Here is a 26771-nt window from a genome sequence, read left to right on the forward strand (position 1 = left end):
ACAAAACGAACATGTAGAAGAAGAATGAAAATGTTTAAAAGAAACTTTGAAACTCAAAAAGTCAACTTGATCGGTTTAAACCAATCAAAGGCAAAAAATGATCAGTTGGGGTGCTCGTGTACCTGCACTTGCACCCTCGCCCCGACCCAGTACGGCTTGGCTTGGCGCATGCATGTGCATGTGCATGTGCATGTGCATGTGCATGTGCATGTGCAAAAAGCACCCCCACCCCTCACATGCATGTAGAGATATATATTGCTCTCCTCCTATGGGTCCCTACCCATAGAGAAAGCAATCCTAGTAATAAACTCCAAGCCAACTCTTTTCCCAAGCAATGTGGGACAAGAGTCTTCTATCTACATGCAAGAGGAAGGAAAGAGAGAAAAGAAAAAAACTAAAACAAAAATGAGGGAGAGAGGAGATTCTTGAAATCTTGAATAAACCTCCAACAATCCCCCATAAGATTCAAAATTACAAGAAGATCGGATATCCTGAGCATCACAGTGAGAAAGGTATTCATGGTAATGTCTTTTGGACTTCAATCAACACTTAGGTATGACAGACTATGTTACAGAGTACGAGTAGAGTTAGACTCGTTCTACCTTTCCTCTTTGTTGTAACTAGATAATTTGTCAACCAACTCAACTCACCAATTCCTTAGTGGTTCTTTTGTTTTGGAACATTTTGGCCTTGTTCCCCTTGAGTGTTTTAGAGAGTCAACCTTAGAGCTCTCATAGAATAGAAGTTGCCACACTTCACACTCACTTAGGTCAGTTATTTAGCGTGCATTGCACACATTGTTCTTAACCGATTATTCGATTAATAGTGTTACACTCACCCTCCTCAAACTATAGTTAGCACTATCTTACTTTGGCATTTGTAATTGGGCACAAATTGATAGTTCTTCTCAAGTCATCTAGTGATTGCCTTTCACATTGGTTGGGTGTCCATCACCAACGATTTATGTAACGTGCTTCAGCCCCATTCCTACCAATGCCTCATAAACCACTATAGAAGTTTGTGGTTTGGTTAACGAACTTGCAAGATTCTTTTCAGACCTTACAAAATCCAGTGCAAAGTACCTCCACTAAGGTATTTTCTTACCAAGTTATGCCTTAAGTGGATGTGCCTCATTTTACCGTTATATGTTGTATTCTTGGCTCTATCTATCACTGCTTGACTATCACAATGGAGAGATATAGTTGGAACCAGCCTTGACCAAAGTGGTATACCTGCCAGTAAGTTCCCTAGCCACTCTGCCTTGGACTTCGACAATTCTAATGCAATAAATTCGGCCTTCATTGTCAAACTTGTATTATAGGACTACTTTACCGATTTCCAAGAAATTGCTCCACCTCCTAGGGTAATGACATGCCCACTAGTGGAAGTACCATCCTTTGAATATGAAATCCAATTTGTATTAATAAAGCCTTTTGAAACAGGAGGAAAACCTAAATAATGCAAACCAAATTGTATTGTTCCCTTTAAATATTTTAATAATCTTATTAAGCTTCCTAGTGTTCATTCCTTGGATTGTGAGTAAGCTAACCTAGTTTTCCAACCGTTGTTGCTATATCCGGTCTTATGTAGTTCATTAAGTATGACACTGATCCAATTATGCTTGCATATTCCTTTTGTGAAATAGGTTCTCTTGCATGTTTTCTTAAATGGATACTACAGTCAAGAGGTGTCGCAACAGGTTTATAGTCATAGTGTCCAAATTTCTTAAGTATATTTTCCACATAGTGTGATTGAGAGAGGATATAGTTTCCTTCTTGTTTTATGAATTTTAATCCCCAGGATTAATCAGCCTCATCCATGTCCTTAGTATCCAATTTGGACAATAAGAACTGCTTTGTTTCTTTTACCACTTCCAAACTTGTACCCGTTATTAGTATATCATCAACATATAGACAAATCATAACTCCTTTATTATCTACAAACTTGTTGTAGACGCATTTGCCATAATCATTTCTGCTATATTCATTTGTGATTAACACATTATCAAACTTTTCATGCCATCGTTTCGGAGCTTTTTTCAAGCCATACAAAGATTTAATTAATTTACATAATTTGTTCTCTTGTCCTGGCACTATAAAGCCTTCAAGTTGCTTATTATATATTTCTTCCTCTAATTCCCCATTTGAGAAAGTTGTTTTTACATCTATTTGATGAACTACTTGTTTATAAATGGATGCTATTGCAACCCAAATTGTAATTCTAGTTAATCTTACAACAGAGGAATATGAATCAAAGAAATCTGCATGTTTCTTTTGTCTGAAGCCTTTAACAATTGATCTGGCTTTAACTTCTCAAATATCTACTTACAGTCTAGAGATTTAGTTCCAGGTGGAAGATCTATAAGTTCTCAAGTGTGATTAGTAATCAATGAGTCTATTTCACTTTTTATGCTTCTTTTTAGAATACTACATCAAAGGAGATTATTACTTCCTAATATGTTACTAGACCTTTGTCCACAAAAAATGTGAGCATTTTGTCACCCATTTGTTTCTTTCCTTTGCCTTTTACTTTTCCTTAAGTCTGGTTTTTGATTACTTAAGTTAATATTTTTAATACTATGTGGAGTACTAGCATCTTGAGAATTTAACCCTTGTTCATGGTTTCTGTTATAAACTTGTAGTGGTTACCTATTTATAATTTCCTCTTTCAATGGGAAGATATGCTCAAAGAATTCAACATCTCAGGACCCAATGATTGTGTTGTACATTACAACATTATCAATTGTTTTAATTACAAGGAACCGATAAGTTACAATATTTTGTGCATATCTAATTAATACACAATCACATGTTTTTTGTCCCAATTTCTTTCTTTTAGGTTTTAGAATCCCAACCTTTAGTAAACAACCCCAAACCTTTAAACAGTTTAAGCTGGCTTTCCTATTATGCCAAAGTTCAAATGGTATTTGTCATTTCTTCTTGGGAAGTATCCTATTGTACAAGTAACGAGCCGTAAGGATTGCTTCCCCCCTACAAGTTTAAAGGTACACGTCAACTAATTAACATAGCAATCATCATTTCTTGTAATGTTTTGTTAAGTCTTTTTGCAACTCTATTAGATTCGGGTTGGTAAGGGGTTGTGGTTTCATGTATAATTCTATTTTCTTTAAAGAATTTCCTTATGATTTCTTTATCATACTCAATCCTTCTATCTGTTCTTTTTATCTTCTTTTCTAATTTCTACTTCAGTCTTATATGTTATAAAAGCTTGTTCAGTCTCATCTTTTGGTCTAAGCAAAGCAACATTTGCATGTCTGGAGAAGTCATCTATGAAGGTTATATAATATATTTTTCCTCCACTACCTTCATGAAACTTAAGATCTCCTAAATCAATGTGTACAAGTTGCAGCAATTTGAATTCTCTTTCTACACTTTTATCAGGTTTTTTAGTAAATTTTGCTTCTACGCATATTTGACATTTTTTACTTGTAAAATTTATAAGAACTTTCAACATTCCTAACTTGCATAATCATTTTAAATAAGGAGCACTACGATGTCCTAATCTGACATGCCAAATATCAAATGATTCAACAATATAAATAGAAGAAGAGGCATTCTTATTCATAATAATATCAGAAATATTTAGTACAAATAATCCACAAGCATTATATCATTTTCCAAAAAATACATTATTTTTAGTTAACATGGCTTTGTTTGCTTCAAATGTGAACTTCAATCCTACATTGTTGAGAAGTGCACCCGATACCAAGTTTCTCCTGATTTCTAGCACACGTGGCATATCATTCAGCATTAGGATCTTTCCTAATGTTAGTTTTGGAGCATATTTCCTTTCCAATGACATTCGAAGTCTATGAATTTCCCATAAAGACTTGCTCTCCTTTAGCCTGAGTTGTGTACTCAGAGAAGAAGCGTCACGGTCTCCATATACATGCTTGGTAGCACCAATATCTAATACCCACTTCTTTGCTTTATCAACCAAGTTTGCCTCAGTAACCATTACTACAATGACATCTTTAGTTAAGTTGAACTTTGTTTTCTCAAAGTTTTTCTGCTTTCGGTAATGGTAATCCTTCTTGTAATGCCCGAGTTTGCCACATACAAAGCATTTTCCTTTCTTTTATTGCTTCTTAAATTTCTGATTATTTTTCACATTCAAATTCTTTTTGACTTTTGTAGTCATTTCCTCTGCCAGATTTGTTTTGGAAATCTGATTTTTCTCATCATCATATTTCTTTCTATTATTTTCTTCTATTTTGATTTGAACCATTACTTGGTCCAAAGTGTGTCCTTTCTCTTGTGCTTAAAACTTGTTTTGAAATCATTTCATGTATGTGGCAATTTCTCTATGAGAGAACTGACAATAAATTCATTTGATAGTATCATGCATTCCTTTGCTAGTTCCCCCACAAACACCTAAAATTCATCTATTTGGGCAGACACACCTATGTCTTCTTTTATGGTAAAATGCAGGAAATTGGCAATGGCATACTTCTTATTTCTTGCACTTTTCAGAGATATTTGTTTTCCAATGCATTTCAAATTTCATAGGCAAAGTTGTAGGAACAATAGACATTGTATAATCCATTGGATAGGCAATTTAGGATATGTGGTTCTTGTAGGAAATTGGCAATGACATACTTCTTGTCTCCAATGCTTGTAATTGGTTCCATTGAAAAGTTTGATCTTAGAGAAATCGAGAACTATTGACAATATCCTGTTCCTCATAATGGGATTAGCAGAGATAGGTTCCATAAATGTGGTTTTAAAAATAATAATAAATAAGACAGAAAGAAACTTATCGGTGAACGCTTTTCAAACCAAACTTCGCTAGTGTTGTAGAACTATGAAGATGAGACTAAGATTTGTAGGGAAAATGAGGGCTAAGTCATACCACTTGGTCACTCTCCTTAAAACCGCATTTTCCCCCTACGGTACAGTCGGGTGATTGCAAATCAGTCGCCAAGATAAAACAACCTACATGCTACTAGTAGTCGTGCATTCGCTTACCAAATGAGTGTTCTCAATCAATTGAATGGACACAGATGTGTCCTTTTAGAGAGAAATGTCTCTTCAAAATAGTGCATAAGACACATGTTTGAAGGGATACAGAGACACAAAACGAACAGGTAGAAGTAGAACGAAAACATTTAAAAGAAACTTTGAAATTCAAAAGTCAAATCGGTTTAAATCGGTCAAAGGCAAAAAATGATCCAATGTGGTGCTCACAAACACACACTCACGCCCTCACCCATGCCCTAGCTAGGCGCGCGTTGTGTGAAAAGCATGGGCCCATGCGGACCAGCCCATGAACAGGCTTAGCCCATTTGTGGCTCAGCCTGGCCTAAGACTTGGCCCGCGGACCAGCCTGGCCTGTGGCACTACACGGGCCCATGTGGGCTCGGGCTAAAATAAAATTTTAAGATCTTCTTTACTTTTTTTGTCTATTTTTTTATTTATGTTAAATTTCATTATCTTTTTCAAAAATTTTAAAAAACATGGATTTAGCCCGGTTCATAGCTCCCGACTTGGCCCGCGGACCAGCCTGACCCGTGGCACACCACGGGCTTGGGCCATATATTATATATAATAATTATATAATATAATATATATAATTTATTTTCAATTTTATTATATTATTTCACTTTATTATTGCATATATAAACAATTCTACACATCAAAATTCATACAAAATAAAATTTTAAGATCTTTTTTAATTTTTTATCTATTTTTTAATTTATAAAAACATGGCTTAGCTTAGTTCATGGTGCGATAATAAATTTTAAGACCTTTTATACTTTTTTTGTCTATTTATTTTAATTTATGTTAAATTTTTCATTTTTCAAAATTTTTAAAAAGCATGGCTTGACCCGGTTTGTGGCCTGGCTTGGCCTAAGACTTGGCCCATGGCACGGCACGGGCCCGCGCTGGCTCATGCCATATATTATATACAATAATTATATAATATATTATTTTATTTTATTTTTGCATATGTAAATAATTGTATACATCAAAATTCATATAAAATAAAATTTTAAGATCTTTTAAAAGTTTTATCTATTTTTTAATTTTTTAATTTATGTTAGTTTTTTATTATTTTTCTAAAATTTTAAAAAACATGGATTAGCCTGGTTCGTGGCCCGACGTAGCCTAAGACTTGCTTCGCAGACTAGCTCGGCTCGTGGCATGACACAGGCTCGAGCCGAGGGCTGCATTGTGCTGACCCCCTAATGTATCCTAGGGGAGGGAAGCACGACACAACCCAACACGACCCAATTGTAAATAAAATGAGAGATAAAGACAATTTTTAACAAATATGAAAATGGTAGAAATTTAGTGGCATCATTGTAAATAATTAGCAGTGGCACCATTATAAATAATTATATGTTTAGTATCAATGAGGAAAAAGAGAAAGGACAAGTTATGATTTTTTTTATTCAATGGCATCACCATAATTAATTAAATGTGTAATGGTAATGGTTAAAAGTATGAAAAGAGAAAGATTATAAGATTTCACATAGGCTATATAAAAAAGATTATATTTGGCAAATGCACAACAATCTACCATACAACCTTTTGCTTTTAGATTATATATATAGATATATAGATATTCTTTCTTAGCTAGAAGTTTGAACTAAGTCATGCTCAAATTGCTCTATCATGGTTCTAAAAGTTTAAATGGCTTTGGTGTATGCGCTCCAACGGTCTTTAGTTAAGGTCTAATGCTTTTGACGTGGCCAGAGTGAGATCAAAAACGGCTATTCCTACTAGTGTAAGAGGAGTCCGGATCTAGTTCCACACAAGGTCCTAACATCCGGTCCCAACAGTCTTTGCAGCCCCTGTATTGGGAACATCTTCCTTGTCTTTCATGGTGAAAAGTTTCCAATATACAGTTGGAATAGATGTTGGAACCAATTTTGGGGATATCTGGACTCCACAAGAGTTTGTTGGGACTTTGTGTTGGGACCAGATCCGAACTTGTGTGAGGGTGAGAGCTATCAAAATGTTTTCTGAAATGTGAATTCTAAAAGGTTTAACAGTTTGGCTTGACTCATTCCAATAGTCTCAACATATTGATTAATCACGCAATTTTTTCTTACATTTTTCTCTAGTCAAGCACTTATTTATATCAAGTAGGGGTGGCCACAAATCGAGTTCTTCACAAGTTATTTGAGTCAAGTTTGAACCCAATTTATAAACCCGTTTATTAATTGAGTCAAGCCGAGCCTTGTACTGTCTTGGCGAGCCGAGCCTAACCTCGGCTCAAATCCACTCCAAATACCAAGTTTCAATAAATTATCAACACTCACAATGAACTTTTTTTAATGAGTCTACATCTAGTCCCAACAAGCCATTGCAGCCGTGCATCAGGAACATCTCGCCATGAGAGACAAGGGAGATATATGGCTGCAATGAATTGTTGGAACCCTGTGTTGGACTAGACTTGAACTATGGAGGAGCATTTATTGCAATTCACATAGGTGTTGGCATATGAAACAATATGAAACAACTGTTTGGTTTCACCATTTATCAAATAAATGGTAGAAAACTAAAACACGTTGATTTTTGTACATGGGGCATTTGAGGAAACATCAAATTCTTGTTTCCCCCAATGCCCCATCATTTTTTGAATCCAAATGCTAATGTAGCACAGCACACTTTAATATGTATTATCTGAGGTGGAAAGTTAAAAAACATTTAAAGTGATGTCCAACCAAACAACAAAAATAGTAAATGTTTAAAGTGAAAAAAGTACAAATAAAAGGCCCATCCATAAACACCCACGAAACAAAATACATACGTTTTCGATGTCTGACCATTGGGTCTGAATGAGTGACCCACTCTGACAAAAAAAAATACAAATGGCCAAAAATCATTCTCTAAATCAATAGTTCAACTGCCCAAATCAACAGTTCACTAATCAAATCAACATCAACAGTTTTTGGCCAAATAGTGGTTTTGGAGTGAAACGGTCCGATCCGTCACCTGACTCGCCTCACTAAAATTGCACTTTCAGTCCTGCTCTCAACATTTATAAAATTGATTGATTATAATTCTCAGTACAAATGAATATTATTATACAAAACGTAGAGTTGCTTTGAAAAATATGTCATAGGATTGCAAATAGCTGGGCTCAACAGAAGGCTTTTTAGTTTCTGGGGTCTAACTTGAAGGCCCATTCCAATGTCTAGAGAGGCCGCCCAGTACGTATGTCCAATTGTGAGGCAAGAACGCTGATGAATAAAAAAAAAAAAAGCTCTTACAAAATAAAATTTCGGTATCAATAAATACTTACCCTTTACCGAAGAAACACATTAAAATATAAAAATTTTATTTGTTAGTATGAAAATTGGTTGTATCCATAATTTGTGTTGCTATTATGCCCCTCAAAATGAAAAACAAATTATCGTTGTTGTTGTAAGGTTTAAAGTATCGAAAATGCTATGTGTATTGGAAAGGCAAATTTAAAATATGTATCGGGATATGCCTTGGATACATATGGATACGGACGAAAAATTAAGATACGCATAGAAATGCTATAAATACTCCAATAAATCATAAATAAACATTAATATCATTAAATATTAGGAATAAATGAGCTATTTATGCAAAAAAATAACATATTTAGTGGGTTTTATGAAAAAAACATATTATAATCAATATACGGGAACAAAAACATACTATTTAATAAAGTACTTAATTCAGTTCCAATGTGTTTGCTTGCTTTATTCTATAAATTAAATTAAAATTAAGAAAAGTAAATATGTAATAGAAAAATTGAATGGACTTATGGACATGATAGATCGAGTAATTATTTTGCATGTTTCATTCTAATTTTCTAAAAACTAAAAAATTATTTATTTTTATTCAAATAATTATTTTGGATGTTTTAGTCTGAAAATTAAATTAAAATTAGAAAAGTAAATATGTAACAGAAAAATTGAATGGATTTATGGACATAATAGATCAAGTAGTTATTTTGTATGTTTTATTCTAATTTTCTAAAAACTGAATAATTATTTATTTTTATTCAGATAATTATTTTGGATGTTTTATTCTAAAAATTAAATTAGAAATAAGAAAAGTAAATATGTAATAGAAAAAGCGAATGGATTTATGGACATAATAGGTCAAGCAATTATTTTGCATGCTTCATTCTAATTTTCTAAAAACTGAACAATTATTTATTTTTATTCAAATAATTATTTTGGATGTTTTATTCTAAATATTAAATTAAAATTAAGAAAATTAAATATGTAACAGAAAAATTGAATGGATTTATGAACATAATAGATCAAGTAATTATTTTTCTTTTTTCATTCTAATTTTCTAAAAATTGAATAATTATTTATTTTTATTCAAATAATTATTTTTCATATTTTATTCTAAAAATAAATTAAAATTAAGAAAAATAAATATGCAACAGAAAAATTGAATGGATTTATGGACATAATAGATCAAGTAATTATTTTGCATGTTTCATTCTAATTTTCTAAAATCTGAATAATTATTTATTTTTATTCAAATAATTATTTTGCTTGTTTTATTCTAAAAATTAAATTAAAATTAGGAAAATTAAATATGTAACGGAAAAATTGAATGGATTTATGGATATAATAGATCAAATAATTATTTTGCATGTTTCATTCTAATTTTCTAAAAACCAAATAATTATTTATTTTTATTCAAATAATTATTTTTCATGTTTTATTCTAAAATTTAAATTAAAATTAAGTAAATATGTAACAGAAAATTTGAATGGATTTGATCTATGCAGATGGTAAATCATCCACAGATCTACAACATACTCAGCCTATAGGGTTAAATTACATAAAATTCAAGAAATTATAAATATTTTTTATTCCAAAAATTAAAATATATATATATATATAAATCAAATATTTATAAAAAAAAAATTCAATTGATCTATGGACGTGGTTGATCATCCATAGGTCTACAACATAATTAGCTTATAGGGTTAGTTCACATAAAATTAAAGATTTATATATTTTTTTATTCCAAAAATTAAAAAATAAAAAAAAATCAATTATTGAGAAAAAATTCAATTGATTTGTGGACATGGTAGATCATCCATAGATCTACAACATAATCAGCCTATAGGGTTAATTCACATAAAATTAAAGAAATTATATATTTTTTATTTTAAAAATAAAAAAAAAATCAATTATTTAGAAAAAAATTCTATTGATTTATGGACATGGTCGGTCATCCATAGATCTACAACATAGTCAGTTTCTAGTGGTAGATCACAAGAAAAAACCTAAAAATTTCATTTTTTTTCAGATTTTTTATTATTCTGGAATTTCTTCAAATATTCACAAAGATTTACATATAGCAACAAAATAAGTGAAATTTTTTGCACAAGAATAGCAGATCAACATACATAAAGATATTTTCAGGCATCCAAACTAAAACAAAAAAAAAGACAAAAACATTGGCTGAAAATGTAAAAAATTTTGAAAAAACATACCTATTTTCGCTACTTTTTAAACATACCCTCTAAGAATGTGAAGATTCTGGAGGGTTTAGGGAAGAAAGAGGGCTTCTGAAATGGGTTTAGAAGTCCTCTTTTGAAGGCTATTTTATTCATATTTCCGCAACAATGAATTCATAGTGTATCGGCCGATACACTACCGTATCGGTAGCGTATCAGCCGAAACATAATGAAACGGGCCGATACCAGCCCAATACGAACTCAATAATATTTCAGCACAGCGAAAAGAGTCGGTACATTTGATTTAGGATCGTCTCTCGTGCTGGTAAGTTGAAAAACTGATATTTATCAACCGATACGGGCCGATACGTGACAAAATTTTAAACCTTGTGTTATTGCATTTGGATAAGGAATTTGTGCTTTCAAAGCCCTAAAGCACAAAACCCCAAATTTCAAAACTTAAAAGTACTTTGGATTAGTATTATGTTTCCAAAAGCATCTCTTACCAAACTCTCAAATCACTCTTTTGGCTCATTTTTGTTTCCCACATCCTAAAGCTCAAAGCAGAAACTTTTATAAATAAAGCATTTTAGGGGGCGTTCTTTCATAGTTGTGTTTATAATTCATTTGGTTTACAAACACAATCAGCATTTTAGAAGTCATTTTCATTTTGTGTTGGTTCTACCGTTCTAGAGGAAATAAATCATGATTCCAGAGCCAACAAAATCCCTATTTCTTTAACACTATGAGAGATATATATAGCTTTTTAAACACAACCACATGATTCAAAAAGAAGGCTGATATGGCAAAATGATTATAAATGATTCTATGTAATTGGATACAACTACGGGTGGCCTCCCGTTGGATGCCCACCTCATCCAACCTTTGGGCTAGGTTGTCTAGCCTGTCAAGGACCAGCTTGAACTGGTCCATTGTGACTAGGTTCTGAGCACTTTGAGTTTAGTCTTGCTTATCGGCCATGTAAAAAACTTGATTAATTAAGTAAAGTTGTTTCTTAAAGGGAAGTCTTGAAAACATTCCTGCAGACGACGCCGACTGTTGCTGCCAAATATGAGGCCAAGAGTAACAAGGGAATTTTGCTGATGTTCGAGGCCGACAGGTCCGACCTATAAACAAGAGAAGAGTACATGTCAAAGGCCCAAGGTGTTATCCTAGGTGTAAAGACTCCGACGGTCAAGTTAGCCGAGTGCTTAAGAGGGGTCAGACCAAGCTAGAGACAAAGGCTTAGAGCTTAATCCTTATTAGACAAAAGTGATTCTCTTGAGATTCTAAATGCAAGTCAGTTAGTGTCTTTACCTTGAAATGAGCACCCCTTTTTATAGCTGATGTTGCCTTATAATGGTTGTAAGTTGATGATGTGCGACCAGGATTCGACTTGATCGATGCCATGTGGTGCAATCGGAGGCCCACCAAATATCCCTACATTATTAAGTATTAGCCCAAACCATATATTTGACTATAGTCAATTTAAAGTCAACCCTAACAATTGAACGGTCAACGAGATCAATAGGTTCCAAAACTTAAACCTCCTCCGATGGCCAAAAGGATAACGTCTAACATGTTTCAGGCGGTTCCAAGGAGGCCCAAGAAAAATTACAGGGCAAGGCATGGCATCATTTTAATTTGTTGTAACATCATCAACCATTAATTACATTTCATACACAAGCACCTCCAATTTTTATTTGTGATTGTTCAAGTAATGTTTCCCACTGATTGGGTGATCAAGCACAGGCTGCAGTGCTGCACAGCTCACAAACTAAAACTTGATAGAATCTCTCTGTGTTACAGTTACACTGAAGGCCATATTCCAATTTCAGAAAACCCATCTTCTGTAGCACAAGCCCTAAACATGCCTGTAGTATTGAACTGCATGGTGACTTCCCCCGTGGCAGAGACGGCAACTAAGCCAGCATCGCCTTTTGGAACGCATTCCTCTATGACGTAAGCTGCTGCTTCCTTGAGAGAAAGACCCTTGTACTCCATTAGCGCAGCTACATCCCGAGCCACAGTTGCACGAATTATTGACTCACCTTTTCCTGTAGCAGAGACCGCACAGAACCGATTGGCATAAATTCCAGCACCTATGACGGGGGTGTCTCCAATCCTTCCCACCATCTTGTTCACTAAACCCCCTGTGGAAGTTGCAGAGGCTAAGTTTCCTTGGTCATCAACAGCCACACATCCAACCGTTCCAATTTGGCTATCTCCACTGGCAATGTGTGTTTCATTTTGTAGGTCTTTCTGGATGGGCTGCGTGTAATCTATCTGCAAGGCATGAACGAATTGATAAATCACTTTAGCACTGCAGTTGAAGAGACATGGTAATTCGAGTGCTTTTATTTCTTTACGATCTGAGCTTTTGGATGTATCATCTCAGTGATAAGAAAAAACATGAATTTATTAGATATGGATCTGTAAGAGTGATATTTGCCTGAGAACAAGTGGTGCAAAGCAAACACTTGGAAGTTCTTCTAGAAAAGACAAAACGCATTGATATATGCATCCTTCTATCAATTTAAAGAAGATTGTTTGCATTTCAACTACCCATTTTTCAAATTTCCTGTCTAGGCCTGGCTATAAGAAACAACAAAACTTAAAGTAGTAATTCTGAATATCTACTTAGGCTCACACTTCAGGTTCACTAGACTGGTATAAAAGAAACCAAGAACAGGTGAAGCAAGCTGGATCATCACAAACTAGCTTCATATAAAAAGGTCATCATCAGCTATATGGTCACAAGCTACATATCAGGAAAAAAAAAATTGTAAAAGAAACAAAGAACAGGTAAAGCAAGCTGGATCATCACAAACTTCAAGCAAGCTGGTCATCACCAGCTATATGGTCACAAGCTATATGTCGGGAAAAAATTGCAAGTATGGTCAATTATGGCATTTAAAATGTAATGAGCACCGTTTTCTTCTCAGCTATGTCAGAACTCAGAAAGAAGGCAGGGGGCATACCTGAACCCTGTTGGCTTCTTTTGCTTGTTTTAGCCTTTCTATATTTTCTGGGGTAATGAAATGGCTTGCATCTACAGTTTCAACACCCTGTACATATAAAACAATAATAGAGAGTCAAGCACACAAATTTATAGAAACTGCATTTTTTGGCTGAAAATGTAAGAAAGAAAAACAAATGGCAAATGACAAGAGGAAATTTTAGATTAACATTAGGCCCCGTTCGCTTTTTGGTAAGTTATTTACCCGGCTAAGTGTTTCCCAGGAAAGACTTACCCGGCTAAGTGATACCAGGAAAATAAACTTTCCCTAGTCCCCACATAAATCTGAAAAAAGAACATGGGATTCTTGGTCAATGGGAATCAAAATCCCACCAACCAACTCAAAATCCAGAAAAAAGAACGCCCCCTTAGAATAAAACAAGACTTTAATTCTCCAGAATACCCATGGATGCCTCATTCACATTTATGTGTGACATAAAAAATGTGCTTACCAAGATCATTGATATTGATCCTTATGTAACTTGTAGAACTAGAAGTGGGAGCAGAAGCTGAAAAAAATACTGGTACCTGGGAAGCCCTCACACTCAAAATAAGTAGGGAAGCAAGATGACAGCTAAGAAAGGCATCCATATGATTACAATTTACAAAATAAGCATTTAAAAAAGGATAAACTTTACTAACTTGTTCCCTTGCAAATGCCTCTGCGCCTTCAAACGCCAGATAAATATGAGGGGTTTTCTCCATAACAAGTCGGGCAAGAGATATAGCATTGACAACGGTGGAAAGACCAGAAACTGCCCCACAGTTCTTTGTATTACCATCCATGATGCAAGCTTCCATTTCTACTGTGCCTTGGGTAGTCAATACAGACCCCTTACCCGCATTAAAGCAAGGACTATTTTCAAGCTCTCGAACCTGTGGACAGAAGACTCACACAGAAAATTTGTTAAGACCCTTCCTTTTTACACCGTCAGCAGTAGGGACTTCACTTTAATCAAACCAAGATATGAATTAACAACTAGTCCGAGTAGAGATAAAAGCCAAAGCCCATGAACACCAGAAGTCTTTAAGGAGCTAGAAGTTCTTATCTGAGGAAAATCATGCAAGTTTCCATGTAAACTAGCATGAAAATAAACATAAAGTATTTATTTGATTGACTTTTGTTCCCAAAGGAATATGAAAATGAAAACGGGCACATATTACTGTAATGCCTCCATGGATTGACTTGGTCTTGAACACTCGGTTCAAGTATGAAAATACCAAAATGAGCAGACATCTTCTATAATAAATTTATAAGCATTTAACTGGTAAATATAGCAATAAATAAAAACAAAGTCATCCAGCACTATGAAATATAAACAACCCAATATAGCCCCTCCAAAGGGCAAATGTTAAAAGGAGAAAACGGGGATTTCATGTATCTGCCAGTATATAGGAAGAACCAGCAACAAACTCAATCAAGGCACACAAAGATAATATTGATAATGCAGGTTCTAAGCAGTCACTAAGCAAAACCTACAAAAAGCAAATAAATCATATAAAAAAACCATTTACAGAACATATATCTTTGCAGAATGAGGCAACAATGAGAAACTCACCCCTTCTGATCACTGCACGTAGTGGCTCCGATCGAGCACAGTGACAAGTTCTATAGTGGTAAGTCAATTTAAATCAATAAAAAAAGTACAGGAGACGAAAAATATCATATACAGTTATGAACCAACACCAGCTACGGAAAATGCCGAGAACGATAAAGAGGGAAAACAAATCGAGACTGATAAAAGAATGGTACTAGTTTTTATTATAAATGAGCGAAACACAATAAGGAAGAAAAAAATCAAACACAAAGGGGGTAGCCCATAGAAGTCTGATATATAATTCGATATACAGGGGATAGATGAAGAATCGCGTTCGCTCGAGAAAATAACTAGATTATAAAGAAAGTCTCAACCATCAAAGAATATCTGTTCCAGAGAAACAAAGGTTCAATCCGCAGACCCAAACAGCACAATATGTCAACATAGAAACCGAAAGAAGAATTTTAGTGATTCCGAAAACTAGAGAGAGTTGCAAAATAATAAGTAGACATTTAAGTGGGCAAAACTTCCAAATAGCAAAGAAAAATGGGTATGAGATTGCAGAAGAAAAATGGGACGAAGTGGGTTACCACTAGTTCAACAACATCCAATGGTGGTTGTTTAGCCTTGAGAGCTGCGACGCCTAGTTGGAGACAATGGCGAAGAGCAGCTTCGCGTGGCGCTCTGCGCTCGGGTGGCAGCGAGAGCGGGATGTCTCCGGCACCACCATGTAGAGCAATTGCCCACCCCATCTGTGTGTGTGTGTGTGTGTTTGGACTTTGGATTAGTTTAATAGTGTGTGAGCATCCCCATTTAAGCAACGCGGAAATGCTTATTGAGGGAGTTTTGCGTAATTTTAAGAAGCTTTAGAAGCATACATGTTAGATGGTTAATGATAAAAATAGACATAAATTTTGTTGCATGTGACTGGATCTGTGTGAGCCGTCCTCTTCCACTCCAGTCTTGAATAAGATTCCTTGAGCAACACAGTTGATGATGATGGAGCAAGACAACCAATCTTTTTATAGCACCATAAGGTTTTGGAATGGATTCTTGTGCTGATGATGATACGGGAAGCCAGGTAGGAAGGCATTAATAACAAATGACATAACCAAGCCAGGTAGGAAGGCATTAATTAGGTATTATTTATCTGGGTCATTGTCTGGTCTGGTGATAGGATGCTTGGATAATGTCATTTGTTATTGGGATTTCAAACCTTTATATTGTTCTCATGTGGGAGTAAGTATGAGACCATCAGACTACTATTTTACAAGAAATGTGATGGATTCTCATTGAAGCACAAGGATAAGGATAGACGTGAGACTAGAAGATCCCATCTCCATTTTTTTTTCTGTTCCGAAAGTAGACAACCACCTCACAGTCTCACACCCACCATTTTTTATGATTGTATCTCAAGTGGTTAAGCCTAAAGGTGGCCTTTAGATCTCTGGAGAGTGGAAACAACCAAAATTATGGTCATTCATTCACGGGCATGGCCAATGGGCCCCATGTCCACTCTGCTTTGTCCCCTAAGCTTGTGTTTGGTTGCACTCTAAATCCATTTGCACTAATGCAAAATTACGATAGTATAAATGATTTGGGTGCAAATTATGATTTATTTTTATTTCAAGTTTTATTTTATTTTGTTTGATCGTAATATAAATGAAGTAAAATAAGACTTGAAGTACAATAAAGCAAAATACAAAACAAAATTAAACCAGAATTTACATTCCTATACAGTTGTACTAGTGCAAATAAAATTACACAGCAACCAAATACAGTCTAAGGATCACTTATTCCCACCCATGTGTTCTAGCAAATGGGCTACACAATGGATGCATAGCTACCCTCCTTCAAACCCCAATACCAGTTTTTTAAATTATAACCCATCCCGTTGCACCGATCATTTGGTCACAATTCGGTTTCGGATCAACATCTAATCCAGTTGCAAAAATCCATTGACCTGGTCAATAACCTATCAACCCCATATCATTGGTTGGACCGGAAAAACTAGGAACCGGTCATTTTCCCCCAAAACCGTTGATTTTGGTCAGCAAACCGCTGAACCGGTCGGTTAATAGTTCGAACCATTCAAACGGTTTTGACCGTTTTTCAAATTTTTTTGTCAAAATGGGTCGAATGGTCAAACCGTTCAAACCGGTAATCGAACCCCTGACCAGTTCGGTTTTTAAAAACCATGCATTGAACTGTTAACCTATCTGACTTGACTTGTTCAATGACAACAGCTTGACCCATTGATCCGGAGGGAAATACGGTTCAATCTCTAGACCAGATTATTTATCAAAAAAAAGTACTTTAGACCAGATTTTCTTCTAAAACAACATAAACAAATGCAGGATACAATCCCAATTCCCCTCTAACAACCAACATGAGAACTTACCATTGCCATGAGGCCTACTTTAAGCCATATAGGGATTTGTGAAGCTTGCATACTTGGTTCTCCCCATATTTGGCAAGACTCGTGGAATTTGCATGTAAAATTCTTTGTGAAGATCGCGATGTAAGAATGCATTATGGACATCAAGTTGGTCAACCAGCCAATTGTTGATTGCAGCAACTACAAGGAGATAACACACAGTACTCATCTTGGCAATGGGAGCAAACGTCTCATGATAATCAATGCCTTCGACTTGCGTGAAGCCTTTGGCGACAAGTTAGGCATTGTACTAATCAAGTGAACCATTAGAGTTGTACTTTATTTTGAAGACCCATTTGCATCCAATGGGTCATTTACCAGGAGGTAGGTCCACAATGGACCAAGTGTGATTAGCCTCAAGGGCCTGAATTGCTTTGGCCATAGCGTCACACCAATGTGGGTCCTTAACAGCTAAAGTGAACGAGGTGGGTTCAAGATGCGTGTTAATGGACATAGTGAAGGCAAAATGGTGTGGACTTAAGTGTTTGTAAGAGAGGTAATCAGAAATTGGATACAATTTACTTGATGAAGTGGTGAGTTGGCCTTGGTCTCGAACATGACAGCAATAGTCATCAAGGTAAAGTGGAGGCTGACGGGTCCGAAAAGGAGACAGTGGTGCAGCCAAAATGGATGTATCATGGGACTGTGTTGACGTGGATGAGAGAGGCACAAGAGATGTTGATGGTGACAACTAGTTAATTGGAACATCCATGGAGCGAGGGTACTCAACAATGGATTGAGGCAAGACACATGGAGTGGAAGAGGAAGAAATGCCAGGGGTAGAAGACTTGAATGGGAAGATGTCTTCATGGAAAACCACATCACGGCTTACAAAGATGGAATGGGTGGATAGGTCATACAACTTGTATGCCTTTTGACCATGTGGGTATCAAATGAAAATGCACTGGCGAACCCAAGGACCAAACTTGTTATGGGAGAGATGCCTCGTGGATGCATAGAAAAGGCAACCAAAAACACGAAGGTGATGAATAAGAGGTGATTTGTGAAATAACATTTCATGGGGTGTGCGACCTTGAAGCAATGAGGAAGGTGTGTGGTTGATTAAGTATGTAGCAGATGCATTCACCCTAGAAAGCAAGGGGAAGGCTAGATTGGAAATGGAGGGCACGTTGCCACGTTAAGTAAGTGATGATGCTTCCGCTAGACTATGCCGTTTTGTTGGGAGCTAGAGAGTAGAGATGCAACTATGGTGATGGAGAATGCCCTTTGTAGATAGGAAAGACTGCATGGGATGTGAAAAAAGATTCTTTACCATTATCAGTGCTAAAATTTTAATGGAGAGATTAAATTGGGTCGTTACATAGGAATGAAAATATTGTAAAATGTGCAAAGTTTTTTATTTAAATTGCATCAAAAAGACCCATGTGCATCTAGTGAAATCATCAACAATGGAAATGAAGTATTTTGCTCTAGAAAAGGAGAGCATGAAGTACGGACCCCATATGTCACAATGGATTATAGAGAAGGGTGAATCAATAGTAATAGAACTCTTCACAAATGGTTGATGTGTTTGCTTAGCAAGGGTCAAACATCACAATGTAAAGATGAACAAGAAGCAGAATTAACATCAAGAAAGCTAGACGTAAATGTATTCAAGGGCCTAGTGCCATAAGTCAAAACTGGATTGGGTAGAAGTGAGTGATGTTGGTGGTGTATCACCAAAAAAATAATAGATTCCGTCATGCTCTTTACCTAGTCCAATCACCATCTTCGTCACAAGGTCCTGAAACATGCAATGATCACAATAAAAGGTCACTGAACAATGTAATGAAGAAGTCAATTTACTGGCAGAAAGGATATTGAAATGAAAACTGGGTAGGTAAAGAACATTGGTAAGTGGTAGATCTTTGTTAAGTGAGGCACAACCAATAGATGTGACTGGTGTAACACGACCATCAAGTAAAGTAATAGGTGTTAGGGGTTTGTCGTGTTTGGTGGTGGAGGAGAGCAAGTTAGGATTCCCCACCATATCTTCACTAGCACTTATGTCAATGACCCAATTGGTGCTATTCCATGACTGAGAAATTAGGCAAGATGACATTCTAGCAAAATTAGCAGGAGGAGTGGAGAGCTTTATCTCATTCAGAAGTTTGATGAATTGACTATATTGTTCGGTCAAGATTTGAGTGTTGGCAGTTGATGAGGAATTCGAGTTGTTGTCTAGATTATCTCTTTTGATGGGCACGACTTACTTGCATTATTACTGTGACGCTTGAAATGTGGAGGGTATCCATGGAGTTTGTAGAACATGTCCCGAGTATGCCCCACAACTCTTTTGATTTTGGTGGTCACGATGCATTGGCTGCCAAGGGTAAGTTAGTAGAAATTTCTGTGCTGGTTGTCGACGCTGATTTCACACTAAGTGCAGCACTGTCAGGAATAATTGTGGAGTGTGATTCAATAGTTGTGTGTGTTTCATCTTGTAAGATCAAAGAATATGCATGCCTTCCCAATGGTGGGCAAGGGATCCATTAGAAGGATCTGAGAACGAACATTATCATTGAGACCCATCATTGAGACCTATCATTCAGACCGTAGCAGCTGAATCTGCGTACCACTGTTTTCAAAACCGGACCAGACTGGACGGTTGGACCAGAAAAACCGGAAACCAGTTATCTGACCGGTTTCATTTTCCTTCAAAACCGCTTTTTCCCCCAAAACCGTTGATTTTGGTCAGTAAATCGTTGAACCGGCCGGTTAACCGTTCGAACGGTTTTGACCGTTTTCCAAATTTTTAATTTTTTTTATTTTATTTTTGTCAGAACAGGCCAGCTATTCGGTTCAAACAGTCAGACCGTTCAAACCGGTAATCGGACCCCTGATCGGTTCGGTCACCGATTCGTTTTTAAAAACCATGTTGTGTATAGTACACTTGGAGCAAGATCTCAGTGTATGGCATTCAATATCCATGAAAGAACCATGTTATTTGTTCGCTGCCACGCTAATAAGTTTGCCTCAGATGTTTTGGGCTTTGTGATGCTTTTATCAACAAAATCAAGCTTATTCTTGGCCGAAAGTGCCATGGTCATGGCTACGCTCCAAGTAGCATAAATCTCCTCCATAAGTAAGTTGGTTACTAGAACTGTGCTAGGATTATCTGAGTGATGGAGGTAGTATGGACCATGGTTTTCAAAACCGGATTGGATGGTTGGACCGGAAAAACCGGTAACCGTTCAGCTCCCTGGGTCCGGTTATACTATAAATCGGTAAAGCCTTAAAACCTGTTGAAAAAGTCAAAAAACCGCTGACCTGGGTGGTTGAACCGCTAAACTGTTCGACTTGGGCAGTGGTTCGTGGGTTACAAATTTTATTTTTGCTGATATAAATAAAATAATAAAAACAAAAATAAAATGACCCCACATCCCCAATCTCACCTCTTACGAATGTTTAGGGTAGAACCCCATTTTTCATTCTAACCCTTCCCTCATCTCAGCCCTCACACCCAACCGATCACCTGCGGCAGCCATGACCTACAGCGTCTAACAATGATACACAGTGATTGACGGCAATTCACGGCAACCGGTGACAGTAGTGAGCTTCATTTATGGCAGCCAGCGTGGATTTTGCAGCAGGTTCAATAGTAACCTAAAGTGTTAATGACTTGCAGCGATGGGATAGAGGATACCCAGGTTCCGAAGGCAGTAGCAGTTAGTGCCTGAGCAGGTGGTGGATTTTGGACAGTTATGTTGCCATTGACACATTGATCCAGTGGAGATTGGTGAGTCGACATTCCTACAGACGTGTGCATCTTCAGATACACGATGTGTTGGTGAGTGTTGACTACTATCCGTTAGCACTCCGAATATCGGACATATGATAGAGGTACAGGATATGGGATACCCAGGCTCCGAAGGCAGCAGCAGTTGGTGGCTGAGCAGGTGATGGATTTTGGACAGTTATGTTGTCGTCGACATGTTAATCTAGTGGAGATTGGTGAGTCAACATTCCTACAGACACTTGCATCTTCATCTTTAGATACACACTGTGCTAGTGAGTGTTGACTGCTATCCATCGGCACTCCAGAGTCCAGATGTTGGACATATGGTAGAGTTACGAGATACGGGTCCAGCAGTAACCTCTGTGTATTTTTCTTTTTTTACAAATTTCTGTGTTTTTATGTAGGTTTTTGGATTTTCTTTTGCATTTTCTGTACATATATGAGTATGATTAAATACATCCTAATTTATCTTTATTTTTTAATATTTTTTGGTGTTTTTTCTGTATTTTTAGAATGTTTTTATACTTTTTTGTATTTTTTATTTGCTATGTCTTTTGTTATTTTTGTATTTAGATAGTTTTGTTTTTCTGTTTTTTTCTGCATTTTTTGAATTTTTTTGTGTTTTTTTCTGTATTTTATTTTTATATTTTTTGGTAAGAGTATTTTATTTTTATATTTTCTATGTGTTTTGTACTATATTATTTTTGTATTTAGATAGTTTTATTTTTTGTATTTTCTGTATTTTTTCTGTTTTTTATTTAATTTTATGCTATTTTTTATTATTTATAAATATATTTTTAATTTTTAATTTATTTATGACATCACGAGTCGAACCGTTCGACTCGAACGGTTGAATCGCTTAACCAGAAACCGGTCCCCTTACCGGTTCTATTTCCGGTTTGTTTTTAAAAACCTTGGTATGGAGTCTATGGACTGCTTGAGTCCTCAACACTGATAGTGTCGACCGTGGGTTCTTCAATCGCAATGATCAACCAAGGTGAGATTTGCTCTGATACCATGATAAATTCTTATCAGAGATTTATGATATCGATAGAAAACTTATATTCAATAATCGGAAGTACAAGTGTTTATATACAAGAAGTAAATGAAAAGATAAAGTTGGATAAACACAACAAGGATATCCGATAACTCTAGCTCGATGGGAAGTATTAGTTTTCTGTTGGAACATGCCTCGCCTCTAATAGCATCTTTAGAGTCTAGACTTTAGAGCATGCATCTCTTGTGTTGGGAGATTTCAGTGGAACTTTGAGCAACTTGATTTAACAACATAAACACGCACCTTTACTCTTTTAGGGCTGTTTTTATATGGATTAAAAATTTGGAATGGAAGACAAAGCAACATTTTGGACGTAATACAATTATAGACATTTGGCTTGTCCAGTCAGCACTAAACCTGAAAAGCTATTTCCCATATATATATAGGTTTAATAGGCCACTTTGGACTTCCAAGCTCCATCCTCCATCCATTGTGGGGGATTCATGGATCACGAAAATTTTGTTTCTATATACTATTTTATAATATGATTACTAACACGAAATCAGATTGTCGATATGTCCGAGTGGTTAAGGAGACAGACTCGAAATCTGTTGGGCTTTGCCTGCGCAGGTTCGAATCCTGCTGTCGACGGTTTGCGTTTCTTTTCATGCTTCTTCTCTTTCTTCTAATTTTTTACTATATTTATAACTTTATAATTATATTTATGAAAAAATGATGAGATCCGAACTCACACGTGTACCAAGTGTTGAATCCGGTCGGGATTTGCTCGTCACAAGGCGCACCTCACAGCCCATCCCACAATGTACTGCGAAAATCTTTCTTTAAATAACAACACAAAGTATGGGTGTATGGGAGATGTTCCCAATGTGCGGCTTGTATGCATTGTGAGATTTGTACTATATAATGTGAGTGAAAAGCCAATTTGACTACTAATATATGTTGGTTTTGTGCTTAGGCTCGGTCGGGGGTTGGCCCCCCTCAGGCTCGCAAATTTTAAGGTAAGGCTTGAGCCTAATACTTCAAATCCGGCCTACATATATTTAAGCATATACATTTTGTGTATAATGTACATATTATCTTACATTATTTTATGTATAAATATGATAATATGACATGTATAATTTATATTTTATATTATATAATGTATAAAATAAGTCTATAAACATGTTATATCTCATTTAATATAAAATATTATATATATGTATGTATGTATGTATGTAATGTTTGATATATGAAAGACATAGGCCCAGCCTAGCCCAGCCCAACCCAACCCAGGCCCGTATAAACGTGTTAGGGCTTATGTTTTAGGCCAGAAACCCCAGGTCAGGACAGGCCCAAGCCTAGGCTATAGCCCTTTTCATAAGTGCAAAGCCTGACCCAGCCTATGATCACCCCTAAATATATGGCTCCAAGGCAATGGATTGTAAATAGGGATGTAAATAGATCGAATTTGAATCTGATCAGGCAAAATCCAAATTCAAATCCGATTAGAAAATTCAATGCCTGATGGATATTGAAAATTAATATTCGAATTCGATTAAATTCGAATTTGACTAATTAATCATTTTAGGTAATTAATAAATATATAAAGTAAATATTTTATTGATATAAATCAAGGTTCAAAATATCGTTACGTATCGGCCCATATCAGTTATACGTATTGAATCGGGGTCTTCTCGATATACCCCTACAGGGGGTGTATCTGGTCAGGTCATGGTTCAAAGGGTAGTTGGGACGTAAATTGACCCCTCTAAAATATGCCCTGTATCAATATTTAGAACCTTGATATAAAGTATATAAATATATAAATTATTTATATAATTTAATTATTATATATATAAATTATATAAAACATTTAAATATTTTTATATTTTTATATTATACTATATTATAAAGCAATTAGGTCTCCTTTCTCTCTTACCCCCCATCTTTGCTCTCTTTCTCTCTTTCCTCCCTTTCCTCGACCCAGGCCTCTTATTGAGCCTAGGGTTGTTCATAAGAAGGCCCAACCCGACCAAACCGCCCAACCCGGACCGACCCAATCCGAGTCAGCCGGGTTTTCATCAGCACCGATCGGTTTCGGGTTGGGCAAATTTATAAACCGAAATATCGGGTCGGTTTTGGTTTTCTTGTGTAAAAACCGAAACCGAACCGAACTAGTCTTCCTACTTAACTAGTCTTTTACTAGTTCGGTAGTTCCTAGTTTCCTACTTAACTAGTCTTCTACTAGAACTAGAACAACCCTATCTTCTAGTTCCTACTTAACTAAATTATATATATCCTAATTTCTATAGTCTTTTACACTAAATAAGCAACCCATTAGGCAATTACAATTAGAATTAGGTGTCCTCTTTTACCTAGATTAGAATTTAGAAAGTTTCTTTAAATATAGATGTTTCAGCCTTCTTTCTATAAAACAGTTTGACTTTCTATTTTATGTCTTATTGAATATTGATAACTTTTGTCTTTTGTCTTTTAACTTTTGTCTTATTGAATATTGAATATTGATAACTTTTGTCTTCTATATAACAATTGTCTTTTATTTTATTGAATACAAAAGCTTTTTGAGTGGAATAGGGGTTAGTAAGGTTAACACTGGACCAAAGGTGAGACAAGTTTCAGAAATAAGGTTTGACTACAAGAGCAAAACCGAAACCCACCCAAATCGACCCAACCCGACTCAAACCGACCAGGTCGGTTTTGCCTATCAGTGGGTCAGTTTCGGTTTCCACCTCAGGTAACCCGATCAGGTTGGGTCAGTTGGGAAAACCCCAGTAAACCGACCCGTGTACAGCCCTAATTGAGCCACATGGCAAGACTCTATTTACCATTAACCCAAATCATGTTAAAGTGGGAAACTTCCTCCTTGGATCTCTCTCTCTCTTGTTTATCATTTCCAACTACCTCCTTAACCCACGTCATTATCCTATTCTTGCTCCTTGCAACTATCTAACATCAATCTTCAAAGGATTATATTTGGCTTTCAATAAATGGATAGGTGTTTCATCAATAACTCAATTAATTATAGGGCAATTTTCTTAAAGTATCCTTAAATTTTAGTAAATTGACTAACTCTACCCCTATTGTTTACATATTATCTTAAAGTACCACTAAGTTTTCTGACAATTGACTAAGTCCTCCTTACCATAGCATCCATTAATGGAAAGATGAAAAAGACTATTTTACCTATTATTCTTTTCTAAAGGTTCAAAATAAAACATTTGACACCTTGCTGAGTGCTTAACAGTCGGTCATCCTTATCGGTGGCAACACATCAAAATGCCAGCTCTACCACTGCAAACATAGTGCTCATCGTTTCCCCTTCCAGTATCAAAACTGGGTCCACCACCAAAGCACCCACTTGAATCTTTTATACAAATCCATGGACTCCACTGTTAAATCCCTAGAATTGTTTCTTACGGCTGGGAACCTTTAGCAAGTTGCTGAAGATTACCGTTTGGACGTCTCACTTGGACTTCTGCAGTTACGCTATCATCCTATTTCAATTATAAGGCAGAGGAAAAAGTTGCTGAAAGATAATTTGTCTAGGTGCCTTTATATTATTCTTAGCTTTTGTGGATTTTTTATTAACAAATTCACCTATAGTTTCGGTTTTGTCTTTTGAAACATTTGCATTACCATGGAATTCAGAGATGGTGCTCTGTTTTCCAAACAAGCACAGAAAACTCCAAGGGGGCGTTTTTTTTTTGAATTTTGAGAGAGGGGAAAGTTGGTCAATGGGATTTTGATTCCCATTGACCAAGAATCCTATTAGAAAGTTTATTGTCCTATGTGAGTAAGTGATACCTATCTCCTAAGAGGGTAAATAACTTTCCCACCTAGGGGGAAATTGCCAACACTTGAATGGGACAAAATACCCTTTTTAATAATAGATTTTTATGGTTAAAATGGTTATTGCCTTATTTACATGAGAAATAAAAGAACATAAGTAAATGCACTTTTGGTAAGTTATTTATCTGAGTAAATATAGTTATCTGGGTAAGTTTTGTAACTATATTTACTCAGATAAATAACTTACCAAAAAATGAACGGGCCCAAGTATAAATTTAATTCACCCATACTCTAGGCTTACTTGTGCACAAAATCCCTAGTGGCGACCTAAATCAGTAGATCTAGCCACTAATAATGACCTGAGTTAGAATCTTCAGAATGTCAACATGATGGCTTTGGACGAGAACCATCAGAGTTGGTTGCTTGGCCAAATTAGCTAAGGAGGGAATAAGGAACTAATATCAAATGTGATCTAGGTTGCATCATTTCAGTCACCGGTCTTATTGAATAGAAACCAACAAAAGAAACAGTAAAAAAACTAGTTGAATGAAAATAGAGTACCGCATCATTGCCATTGCTTGTAGAGATAAACTTAGAGGACTCACCCTTTGAACCAAAATTGTACGCTCCATTCCCACCATGGTTAATGCTTTGCTTCATAGCAGTTGACTTGTGGATGGTTGCACACCAATTTACCACCGTTCCTGTCCCAATAGTCTCTGTAAACCCAACCAAAGTCTCCCAAAACACTAGCAAAATCTTTATCAAATTGAGTGAAAAACAGCCAAATTTCA

The 26771-nt window shown here is 36.0% G+C and overlaps 1 protein-coding gene and 1 non-coding gene across 2 annotated transcripts; one reads left to right on the top strand and one right to left on the bottom strand.

The window, feature by feature from the left end:
• Nucleotides 1-12048: 12048 nt before the first annotated feature.
• On the bottom strand, nucleotides 12049-15793 carry ASPGA1 (N-terminal nucleophile aminohydrolases (Ntn hydrolases) superfamily protein). Its single transcript, XM_010259633.3, has 4 exons — nucleotides 15582-15793; nucleotides 14096-14329; nucleotides 13416-13502; nucleotides 12049-12720 (listed from the first exon to the last, which is right to left on the bottom strand). Exons 1-4 carry the CDS (start codon nucleotides 15741-15743, stop codon nucleotides 12244-12246), a joined length of 960 nt encoding a protein of 319 aa, XP_010257935.1. The 5' UTR covers nucleotides 15744-15793; the 3' UTR covers nucleotides 12049-12243.
• A 6940-nt stretch (nucleotides 15794-22733) lies between these two features.
• On the top strand, nucleotides 22734-22815 carry TRNAS-CGA (transfer RNA serine (anticodon CGA)). The gene has a single exon. It is a non-coding gene; the product is annotated as a tRNA-Ser (tRNA).
• Nucleotides 22816-26771: the final 3956 nt, after the last annotated feature.

Source organism: Nelumbo nucifera, chromosome 4 (assembly GCF_055504915.1).
Source record: "Nelumbo nucifera cultivar China Antique chromosome 4, China Antique-T2T, whole genome shotgun sequence".
Lineage (NCBI taxonomy): Eukaryota > Viridiplantae > Streptophyta > Magnoliopsida > Proteales > Nelumbonaceae > Nelumbo > Nelumbo nucifera.

Excerpts from the sequence above, each read along its gene's own strand:
- ASPGA1 (XM_010259633.3), bottom strand. The coding sequence starts at position 15,743 with ATGGGGTGGGCAATTGCTCTACATGGTGGTGCCGGAGACATCCCGCTC. Across the intron at positions 13,503-14,095 it reads AGGCATTTGCAAGGGAACAA|GGTGTTGAAACTGTAGATGC; the intron begins GTTAGTAAAGTT and ends TTATATGTACAG. Across the intron at positions 12,721-13,415 it reads AAGAAGCCAACAGGGTTCAG|ATAGATTACACGCAGCCCAT; the intron begins GTATGCCCCCTG and ends CATGCCTTGCAG.